The 12,042-nt window shown below is 40.5% G+C and overlaps 1 protein-coding gene across 12 annotated transcripts in view; it reads left to right on the forward strand.

The window, feature by feature from the left end:
• TMEM241 (transmembrane protein 241) overlaps positions 1 to 12,042 on the forward strand; it is a 142,769-nt gene that overhangs the window by 73,085 nt on the left and 57,642 nt on the right. For 11 of the 12 annotated variants that reach the window (XM_045003310.1, XM_045003318.1, XM_045003316.1 and 8 more), the window contains one exon: positions 4,640 to 4,704. In XM_045003310.1, the coding sequence (XP_044859245.1) occupies positions 4,640 to 4,704 (65 nt within the window). Of the gene's footprint in view, positions 1 to 4,639; positions 4,705 to 10,133; positions 10,264 to 12,042 lie in introns of those variants that run through there. The other variant, XM_045003319.1, reaches the window with a different exon arrangement.

Raw genomic sequence — 12,042 nt, forward strand, 5'->3', positions numbered from 1 at the left:
TTTCTGGATGAGGAGGACTGGATGAGGCTTCTTTTAAAACCAGTCTGTACTGAACTCTAATTGGTCATAATATGAAGATGCAAATGAACAAGGGTCATGAATTCACAAAAGCAGATTTGCAAATACAAAGCGTAATTGATGTATATGACCCTATTTTATCTGAGAATACAAGAGACCGTAGGAGGAAGCAAAGTGATGGCCTTAAAAACATGCTGAAATCAAGGTAATTTCCAGGCACTTTGGATGCTGTACCTATATGTTTCACCCTACAACATTTCCAGAGGATGTGGCTATGTTTTTAGTTAAGACTTTGACAAACATTCTTTAGTCATATGTACTAATAGTACTGTAGTTTTTATTCCTGAGCTGTTTGTTCTGCCTACATGTAAAGTTACATCTAGATAAATCAGCAATTGGATTGACAGAAATAGCTGGAATTGAGATAGGTAAATTTGATCAAAATATCGAGTCTAAATAAGTTGTGTTACTGAGGCCCATGTGACTAATTATCTTATTTCTCTTAAGAGTGACTGCTTTTTAAAGAAAGCTTTTTTTCTTTTCATGTGGGTAGGGTTGAAATTATTTTTCAATAACAGCGTCAGGTGACGCAAATGCTTTGATGGCTAGAAATTGTTCTTTCCTAAGTATTACAAGATGTGCCATAATTATTTTAGGGGAAAAGGGAGCTTATGGAGAGCAATCCTCAACTGGTACACGTAGGGTGTGTTTTTAAAATTATGTCAAGGGCACCTAGAGCATGTGGATAGGTGCCTTTTTCTGGCTTTTTTTATAAGTATAAGTAAATGTACATGTAAATTAAAAACAGGTCAACACATTTTGTTTAAGTTTAGTAAAAGAAAAATTAGCTTCTGGACTGGAGCCATGTGTTCCCAATTTTACCCTAGAGCAAGTTACGTGCTTGATTTCCCGGAAAATTTGTTTTTCATTTTCAAACGTTTCCTTTTTTTTTTAAATGAAAAAGTTAAGTTGGAAGTTTCTGTGCAGAATTGTTTTTTCTTTTGTTTTTTTCTTGCATACACTTAGTACTTCTGCTCTCAGAGATATTTTGATTCTATTTGGCATCAAGACAATCTTATATAAGTAAAAAAAAATACAAGTGTTCTACATTAATTGTCCAAAAGGCTACAGCTTACAGTAGTGTTTGTGCAGAGGTTTGGGGGTGATTACTGTAGAATAGTATAATATTTTTAATAAGGGCAGTTTTCAACGAGTTTGTCATTTCTCTCTTTCCCTTTTTTGGCCTCCTGTCAAGTTACCTGTAAACACAACTCTACAATGTGACATAACCATTCCTTGGGTCACTTTAAAAAATGACACTTTAGTTCCTTATAGCGAAAGAATAGCAAACAGTTTTAAAAGATAAGTAGTTCTATAACTATCACAGCATCCATCCTATACTGATTTCTATTTATGTGCTTGGGAATGAGCATTATACTTCTCAGCCTACTACCCCAGTATTAGTGTAATGCAAGCTCAGTACACTTGACTCTACTCTCACTTACACTTAAGTAAATCAGGAGTAATTCCACTAAAATTAATAAAGCTACACCAACGTATGTAAGATCAAAATCAAACCCATTACAGTAAGGTGCAGGTTCTTAGATTTTATACAAATATTTTATCCAAATAAATACAACAACCAGGCTGGGTATATGTGACCTGCATGACATACTCAGATTCTCTAATATCTGGGCATTAAATTTTTTTTCAGTAAGTTTCTAGCCCTGCTGGTTGCAAAGATAACCTTCCAAATGTGAACGGCATGCAAACTATTGCATTCTGTCTTCCTGGGTCTGCAGATAGCCTCAAGCGGTGACTCTGAGAACAGTGAACTGTGCCACCCTCCACTAATCTCATTTGGGTGCTAACACTGCTGCATTTTGGAGCCTGCAGTGTACCTATAGTTAGCTTTTCCCTGTTCTTTTTTTTTTTTTTAAATTTTCATTGACATATGGATATAAAGACGAGAAAAATGCAGATAACTAGTGAGTTTTGACCTATATATTATATAGGTGTTTTGTAGTGATATGTTCTCATGGAGAGGTGGCTTAATTATTCTCTTAATTTCATGCTTTACAGCTTTGCCCATGTTAAGGTGTTGGGCAGCGCTTTAGAAACACCTAAGACAGATGGCCAGGTAGATTATGTCAGTTAGAGATACATATGGCCACATTAATTACAATAATTCCATGCAGTAAACCTGAAGTCCCAGTGCTACACATGCTGGGTCAGATGCGCACCCCTAGCTTTGTCCCCTTTGCACTGCTCCAGCGATACAAACGGGAATTTCTGGAGTTTTCCCTAATTTACAGCAATTCTTAGGTGGCATAAATCCAGCATAGCTATCTCTCCTCTCTCACAGGAGGAGGGGGCATTCCTTGGTGGGCTGGGGCAGAAGAGGACCTGGCTGGGGTGCACGGTGCTCGGATAGTTCCCAATCAGCATCGCGGTTCCCATGCAACTGTTCTAGCTGACATAATTTGGATTACTTGGTTCAGCCCCCAGTTGGCCTCAGGACTGGGAGTGGAGAGATGGCCCAGAGCCACCTTTCCCTTTGGTCCTGGTCTTGTGCTGAGCACAGCTCAGACAGACTCAGGGGTCTGAGCCTGTTTTTGAAAGGGCAATGATAACATAAATGTAACCGATATGGGCTAACAATGTAACTCAGAGTTACTGTGAAGCAGAGTCTGCTCTGAAATGGCTTCATGCTCCCCGTTGCACGTATGCTAGTGTTTTGTCAAGTTTTAAATGAGCCTGGGTTTCCAGCACTCCCTTGAGAGACAATTAGACAAGCTAATAAATCTTACTGTCAGGAAGTCTTTCCTGATAACCGTCTAAATATTTTGCTTCATCCTGTTACTCTTAGTTATACCCTGCTGTACTACCCTAAATAATCCCTTTCACTCGTCAGTGTTTTCATTTGTAGACTGTCACCTTGTCATCCTTTTCTATAGACATTATTTATCCGAATCTTTCACTGAAAATCAATTCCTTCTCCCTAATCACTTCTGTCACTGTTCTCAGGACTCCTTCCATTTTATGTTATTGGTCTGGCAATGAGGTGCCCAGAATTTAATGCAGCACTGCAGCTGTGGTAGCAAAGGCACTGCAGAGTCAGGGATAGATACCATCCTGCTCCATAATATGGTGGGCAAGATCTGGGGCCTGTTCTCCCTGCTTTGTTCTACCGGTGACACAAAGCAGCTTTAAAACCAGCTTAACTGGCTGCCTGAAGATTCTGCCTGTGTGTGTGGGTATGTGTGTGGGGGATTCTTCCTCAGTAAGGGGAGTCCTCACATGGCAGAGGGCCGGCATAGCAGCTTTGACACCTGCCCCATTTGTAGGGGGAGTGTTTGGGGAAAAGAGAGCATTGCCAAGGAGCCATTCATTATATATGGATATCATTATATCCCTGGCTGCCAGAACAGCTCTTTGGGGTCAGGGGGGGAAGGGACATGCCTGGAGACTGCTCACTCATGCATTGGATCTGGCCTAGTTTCCAGCTATCCCTGAGATCAGACCACTGCAAAGATGGCATAAAATCACCTTTGCCCCATCCTCCTAGACTACCCTGAGTGCAACTTGGTTACTGTGGAGGACCTAGCCTGATGCTCCTATGTTTCCAGACCAAAAGTGCACTGGCCTTTTCCCCCTCCAATAGTGCATTAGACATGAATTTACATTGCACTATCTCCTATCATCCTCAAGTCTTGTTCACCTTTACTCCATCCTGATGTAATTGTTACAGCTGGTAGTGCTGTGTCACACTAAACCTTGATGGTCCTAGTGGTGTGCTGGGTGTACCCCTGCTCAGAGGCAAGAGTTGAAGGCCTTTCAGATGCTACATTCTATAGACCTTTGATAGGTCCCAATAATGATTCAGATGTATGGCTAAATGAAGGGGTATTTTACTAGGGCTGGCAGGAAGGGGAAGGTTGCAATACCTTAGGTACTGTGGCTTAAACAGTGGTAGTCTGCTAGAGGGTTAGGGCTCCTCAGGCCCAGTGCCTCTCCAGTCCAGTCTCTGCTAGAGACAAATAGGAGAATACCGATTTCCTGGCCAGGATCAGTTAGTGATATATCTCGTTGCCTCAGCACTGGCTCCTTGCTCAGTCTCTGTTGCTTCTCCACAAGTTCTGCACAGTCTTGAACCCAGCTGCAGTGTCCTACAGTCACATTTGTTCCACATGTGATTCCCTGGCTTCTGCGGCAGCCTGCTCTGCACACAATTCCCCGGTGGTTTCTGCTGTATTCAGTGTCCTTGCTGCTCCTGTCTTGCCGTGTGGACCCTGCTTCCCTAAGTGCTAGGTCACTTCCAGGATAAGGTTCTTTTCATAGTTTTTGCCCCTTCCTTCTACTGGCCAGGGCAAGGAGATGTGCCTGCATGTGCCCCCTGGAGGGTCATAAGTCAGTGGGGAGGGGTTTGATGGAAGTGGTAGCAGATTCTACATCCCAATGGGTTTCTCCTTCCCACTGAACATCTGTGTTATGGCTGGATTACTGACCTGGGGGTAAACAAATACTTAGTGTGAGTGCACCTGTACAAAGTTAATCTCAAAGATGTTGCAACTTTCAATGATGATATCAGGCAAATCCTTTCTTCTTGTTAATTTTACAGGTTACCACAGCTGGTTTATCACCACTTGTCTTTGGCATGACTGTTAATGTACCAACAGTTTGTTGGTAAGTAATTTCCTGAAATTTGTATGGTTATTTTGAAGTTTCTATTGAATTTCTTTACAAGACTCATTATTTTACCCAGAAATGCTTTTTAAAAGGCTAGTCTGACAAGTAGCAAAAATATTTTGCACAGAGGAGAGTCAGGTGTTCAGACACCATGGTGATGAGCACGGTCTAATAATCTATCTGAAAAGAACAGAATTTCTTCGGAGGATCTCAAAACTCTTTACAGATGTTACACCTCATGACATCTCTGTGAGATATTGTTGACTATACACATTTTACAAGCTAGTTAAAGTGAGGCAAAGGGCAGTTAAATGACTCATCCAGTGTCACATAGTGAGTTAGTGACAGAGCTTGGAATAGAACAGAGAAGTCCTGATTTTCAGGAACTCTGACATTCTGACCAATATCATATGTATTCCTGTGGGTGTCCATGGACAATGCCTAACATAGTGTGGACTGCAAATAGAAAGAATAAAATTAAATAACAATAAATAATACATACCTCCATCCAAAGCAGTACATGGGATTTGGTAATAAAGAGTCTGCTAAACAAACTTAGAATCTCCCAAATCAAAATTCTTATTGAATGGTATCAATGCTTAGTCCCTGCCCCAATCCTTACAATCTGTCTTTTGGTCCTGTGTTTGTATAGTGCCTAGCACAATGGGGTCCTGTTCCATAACTTCAGCACTGCTGCAATAGAAATATTATTATTAATAATAATTAATAAATAAGGGAGTCAAGGTGTATCTCAAGAAATGGAGATACTGTTGAAAGTCCAAAGCCTCTCACTTTTACAGACCTTTAGACCAGGCTCTTCTCTTTTCCTCGTAGTATGGTTGGTGTCAGAGAGATTCTGCTTTGCAATGAATTAAATTACCGTATTCGGTTTTCAAGATTTGATATCAGTGATAATGATGTTAGGCCCAAAATTGTGGGACAAGTATTTTGTGCACTTAAAATCTCAGATTTGCATTTGTTAACCATGTGAATGCAGCCAATCAAGCTACTGTGCATACAACTGATTTGAATTTTTAAGCCATGCAAAACATGGGCATGCAAATTTTGGGGACTTGAGGTGCATGAACTTTGTGCTGACTGTCCATAAAGGGACAAATTTCACCCAATGTGAGTAACACAAACAGGACTAGTCTCTTAGACACTACTTTAGAAAATTAATTCCAGTCTGTATTATGTAGATATTCATTCTCATCTTATCTTGAAATTTTTGAAGATCTGATCCAACTCTCACTGAAGTCAGCAGAGAAATTCTGATTGGGTTCAGTGAATGAAGGACTAAGCTCTTTGTCTGTACTATACAACTGTGATTGTGTGTCCATTGTGTGTCCAATGAAAAATAATCCTCCTTCCACAAATAATCCAGTTTGCCTTGTGCTTGACTTTCCTTCATTGTTTTTAAAAATTTCCAAGTCAACGAACCACTCATTTCCTTCCTGTATTTTGTTCTTTCTTAGTTATCTTTAGATATTAATGCCTAATCACACCAAGGCAGAGAATCATTCTGAAATGTGACCTATATAATGGAAAGTCAAAGTATTAAAATACTTCCTCCACCAATATGCATCCATTGCTTCTAAAGCTTTCTGTACATGAAGCTTTTCACTAACAGACCTTGAAAAACTATAGTGAAATGTATATAAAATACATTTATGCAAAGCTGACATTTCATATTCTACCCTCGTTCCCCAAACAATTTCTCATGTTGCTTTTTTTTCAGCTACAGCTCAGAGGTTAAAACAAGTTGCAGAAAGCAGACTTTAAATTCAAACTGGGCTCTTTTTTTTATAAGAAATGCCAAAATAAATCTTTTGTATTTTTCTGCAATTGCAGAAGGTCACTTCTGTGGCCATGTGTATGTAACTCAGTACATCCTGCTGACGTGTTGCCAAAGGCAGAAAACAGCAGCACACCCAGCCCAGGACATTAGCAAGCACGCATATATATGTGTGTGTATATTGCATATATATGATATATATACATGCATGCACTGACATATAATACACATACATACAGATCAGTGTATATCTATATGTCTGTGTACATATAGATATAGTATAAACACATACATAATTGCATACACAATATGCACGATACACCCTATATACATTTATATGTATGTAATATATGTGTAAGTTTATGTGTTTACCGTACATAAGTAACCAATTAATATTTTAAAAGAAACTTTGCTTGGGACCTTAGCCCAGAGTTATGTTCAGATTGTTGAGAACTCAAAAAGGTGATTTTTAAAAAAAAATATTTTTTGTCTTCTATTACTGGTTGTGCACCAGCAGCATCAGGGATTTCAGCAGAGTTTTTGGAATAAGGTTTGTTAGATTACAGCAGCTGCAGAGCAAGCATAAGATCACAAACCACAGGGGTTTTTGGTGTAGGTCCAACATTAACAGTGGCTATCATTCTGTGTGTTAGTTTCTCAGTGACAGTGTGGTGCTTTTAACTCTCATCCCTTAATTAACAGTATCCAAAGGATTCACCATATTTTAAATGTAAGGTAAATCCAGGGTTGAGGGTACATTACTTGACAGTACTCCATTTTGAAGTTAAAATGAAGGCTTCTGTTAGCTCAGTGGTCTGGTGATTATACATTACACTGGTACACTTAAGCAAAGGAGCAGATTTCAGATCTAATCTCTTTTTACTTCTCAACTCTTGTGGATAATCCACAAAGCAGTGTGTTGGTAACAATTACAGAGAAAATTTTGTTTAGTCTCAGCCAGAGCGGATTGTGATGAAGTGGGAGACAGGAAGGGGAAATATGGATAAAATCCAGGATACTAAAGGATCTGTGGATAATGGATGTAGATACAGGATGTAGAGGCTGAAGTATAATAGTTTTGAAGAAAAAGTGTTGAACTTTCCAAGAATCAGAAAAATTCAGAAGTTAAGGGTCTCGTGATAATCTAACCCCGACTCTGTCTCTCTAGAAACAGCGTTGGACTCCTCCTGCTTTAGTGGCCCTCACCCTTTTTACATGCACAAGGAAGTTAGTGCCTGGCGTGAGCAACAGGTCAATTAATGGCAGTGTTAGAAAGTGTCGTGGTGGATGTTTTGGTATCCCATGCTATCTCTGCAAAACTAGGGTATTTGGCAACTGCTGTCCAAGGTTGGAAGAACCACATGTAGCATCCCTGAATGCAAGGACATTCATCCTCTTCTCTTGGTTGATGGCCAGATTGTAAAGGGCAGCAAACAGCGTGAGCATTCCCATGCAGCCCCCTAAGGGGACAGTACCTATATTTTTAAAGCGTAGTGAGATGTACTTAGTGAGATCATGTTATATGGCTGAGGATAAAGACTGGTAAGTGATAATACATAAATACACAAAGAGAAATCCTAATAGAAATCACACATTTATGCCTTTCATTCCAAACCACCCACAATCACTTTACTATGTATCCAGCTACTGATGCTACAGATATGGTAGTTCTCCTGGTATACCCATTTTTTTACTGATCGCTGAAGTGCAGCCACCTCTGAAATAGAACATGACAGCAGTTTACAGAATAGGCTAGCCAGGAAGTGTCCTTGTGGAAAAGTCCTAGTTAATAGAGTTTGATAGTGAATGATATTGTCTCTGGCTTAAAAATTCGATAATCTACAGAATTTTTTTGAAGAGATCTGATTCTCTATTAAACTGTCTATTAAAAACTCTATACAAAGTAGAAAGTACTCTTTCTCTTTCAGTGTAATTTCTATGGGACCTTGTTGGTTTAATCCCCATTGAACTCTATAAGACTTTCCTATAGGGATAAAGAAGAAGAACATATTATCCACTTGTAATTTCAGAAGGAATTAATTCTGATAAATGTTAATAACTGGAGCTGAAATTTAGGCGGGAAACTCAGGCTAATGGTTTCCTGAGAAAAGTGCCATGAATTTGTAATGATTATAAGTGAACAGGCTCTTGGTTTTAAATCTCTTTTGATGCACCTCTAACAGTGCATTGCTTCTTAATGGTAGTTCCATAGCCAAAAGTGGACTGTCTCTGCATATGAAAGTTGCCATCTCCATAGCAGCTACCCTTCCAGGGCTTTATACTGCACAATAGTATCACTGTATTAATAGTATACTGTACAATTGTTATATAAAGTTTGCATCTTTCAGGGATTAATGGTGTTTATAAACAATTCACTGACACTAATATTTAAGTTAATATAATACTATTAATATCTGGACAACCTTGTCAGCTATACATGCTTTTTGAATAACATAAATAAATAAGCGCCCTCTTACCAGTAACCTGTACAGAAGTTTGTTTTATTTATAAAGTTTAATAAGGAGCTTTGCTGTTTCATAAGCTAACTAAGCCGTGAGGCTAAAATGCAAAGTCGTTACATTTAGCTTTTCACTGTTGCAACGGAAGTGGAGACGAGCCAGCAGTCCACCATATTCCACTAGCATGTGATTTTAGAGGAGATTTGGGGATTAGTTGCTCTGGCACAAGATGGATGGCCTGATGACTGACATTTATATAAACAAAGACAATTCCATTGAACTCGGCTCGCTTTGGAACCCTGCTTCCAGTGCTAGCTGCTCCCAAGACCTGGGTGAGAGTAGGAACGAAAGAGCCGTCATTGTGCCAGGAGAGGCAGGAGTTAGGGATGTGCCTTGGTGCACACACTGCTCCAGTTAGAACAGTTCGGTGTGCCAGCTCTTCTGTAAGTGCCCAGTAAGTGTGCAGGCATTTCTGTTGGTCATAGGGTGACCAGCTGTCCCGCTTTTATAGGGACAGTCCCGAGTTTGGGGGCTTTTTCTTATATAGGCTCCCGTTACCCCCCACCTCCTGTCCCGATTTTTCACACTTGCTGTCTGGTCATCCTAATTGGTCAGCTAGTCCAGCATAACCTGCCCAGAGTGGAAGTTTATTCCCAACCTTGTCAGTTAGATGTTGGTTCATTTCCCAAAAGCAGGAAAGTTTATCTCCCTTCCCATTTTTGTCAAGCAGTGAGTCCATTTTCAAATTAGAATACAAGCAGAAATTGCTAAGGGGAAGTCTGTACTTATATCAATAACCAGATGAGGTTCAAAGCCTTCCTGCTCCCTCCCATGTATACATGCCTGTGTAATTATTTTAAAATCGATAAATAAAGCAGCTATTTGTGTCTATATATTTACACATATATGCACCCGTCTCTAAAATATTGGAGGGGAACTATCTCAATGAGATCTGAAGAAACAAGCCATTTCTGGTTTCAACCATTTCTTAGCACTCTGAGTGAAAACATTTATCATCATGAAAAATGCTGGGGTTCTGTAATGTCACCCTGATGAAGGACACGCATGTAGGCAAACAAACTTCCTCCTTTCCTTTGATGCTGTGCTGTTCGCCCTTCTATCAAGTGTGCGTACTTGATCAATATTAAAGTTCCACCTTGCTTTGTTTACAGTCTTCTGCTCGGTGGACTTGGAGAAGCCCTGCTTGTTTACGCAGAAAGGATGGGCACATAACTGAAAACAGTGAGGATTCCAAACCCTCACCCGCAACTGGAAAAAAACAGCTGAAGCTCAGAAAACTCAGAATGAAAAAAAATAAAGCAGCAGCAGCGAGAATGAAAAAATGTGATCAAACACCAGGTCCCTTCATTCTTCTTTTGTCTTTCTTTAGAGGGAAAAACATACTATTAATAGCACCAGTGAAGGAGAAGCATAGTTGGTCTGATGATTATGAGTGTTTGCCTCAAAGTACAGGACAAGAGCTATTTCTGATAGACGCTGTAAAGGAAAAACTGTATTGTGTCTCTAGACGGCTCAGTGTGAGAACCTTTTTCAGCAGCACCTTCTCACGCAAGCAACTGAACTCCCCGGCTACTCTGCAGAAACAGGAAAAGTCGTGTTCTCCACTGGATGCCCCAGAGCTTTTGTTAGAGACTGAGAGCAGGTTACACTGAACAATGTGAAAATCCAGGCACTGCCGTGAATGAAATAGCAGTGGGCATGGATTTTGTTTTAAGTTGTCCTGTAAAAGGCAAGTTCCCACATGCAGGTCTCCAGTCACGTTGTCTGGGTTGGCACAGTGTGTGAGAACATAGGGCCTCTGGAGATAATTCCTTTTTTGAATTGTGGCAGATTGACAGATAAAACTTTGCTGAATGGGAAATCAACAAATAAATCTTACTATCTATTGTACTGACTCAATTTGTGTGTGTGTACTATTATTTTTTTCTTCTCCTTATCCAGGGTTTCTCTTGACCGTTGTACATTTTTTTTTAGGGAGGACTTTGTTTTGTTTTGGTACTGTTTGCTAGCAGTGGGTTGTCTCTAAGTTATCTTAAGAGGAAGCAGAGATTATAAACCTTGAATCAATGTCATGAGAAGTTGAAAGAAATTAATTCCAAAAAGCCTTGAAATAATTCCATTCCCCAGTCACTGCTTGAAATTTTCATGTTTGCCAATGTAGGATGAGATTTTTAAGAGTCTCTAAAGACTAGAGCCACAAAGGGATGTAGGCACATTAAAATGGCAGTTCTGTGCCTTAAATCCAACATTTAGGGACACCTGTGATCCTCCAAACCCTTGCTTAGTTGCCACCTAAATTCCCTAGGTGTCTAAATTTCTGCTGCCAAAGTCTCCTAGGTGCTTAAGTTTCTGCTGGAGGGCATGCACAAAACTGCCTAAGGGTACATCTATACTACCCGCCGGATCGTGTTCGATGTATCGGGGATCAATTTATCGCGTCTCGTCTGGACACGATAAATCGATCCACTAATCGACACCCGTACTCCACCTCAGCAGGAGGAGTAAGTGCAGTCGACGGGGGCACCGCAGCAGTTGACTCACTGCCATGAGGATGGCCAGGTAAGTCGATCTAAGATACTTCAACCTCAGCTACGCTATTCGCTGAAGTTGTGTATCTTAGTTCAAAACCCCCCACTAGTGTAGCAGAGGCCTAAGTCATGACAGTGCAGAGCGCACCCTAACTCAACACCTAAGTGTCAGCAGGATTCTCAGCTATGCATTCCTCTGCCTATCTTGTCTGCAGGGCCCGATCTAGTAGGCATGCTCAGAGCATGCCTACTGGATGGGGCCTCACACCAAAGGCAGGCAAGGGTGACCAGATTGGGAATTTTCCAGGGTGGGGATGTGCATCTCAAAATACACCCCCTAATGAGGACACTCGCTCACCTGCCTTTGACTCCTTGTTCTGCCTGATTTGGAGCAGGGACTTGAACTTGGATCTCCCATCTGAGTGCCCTAACCACCAGACTATTGGATATTCTGGGGGAGGGTGCTCGCCTGTCAAAGCTATTCCATTTTGTAATAAATAAATATTCATTGGGCCACAGGGAGAAAGAGAGA

This window comes from Mauremys mutica, chromosome 2, assembly GCF_020497125.1.
Source record: "Mauremys mutica isolate MM-2020 ecotype Southern chromosome 2, ASM2049712v1, whole genome shotgun sequence".
Taxonomy (NCBI): Eukaryota; Metazoa; Chordata; order Testudines; family Geoemydidae; genus Mauremys; species Mauremys mutica.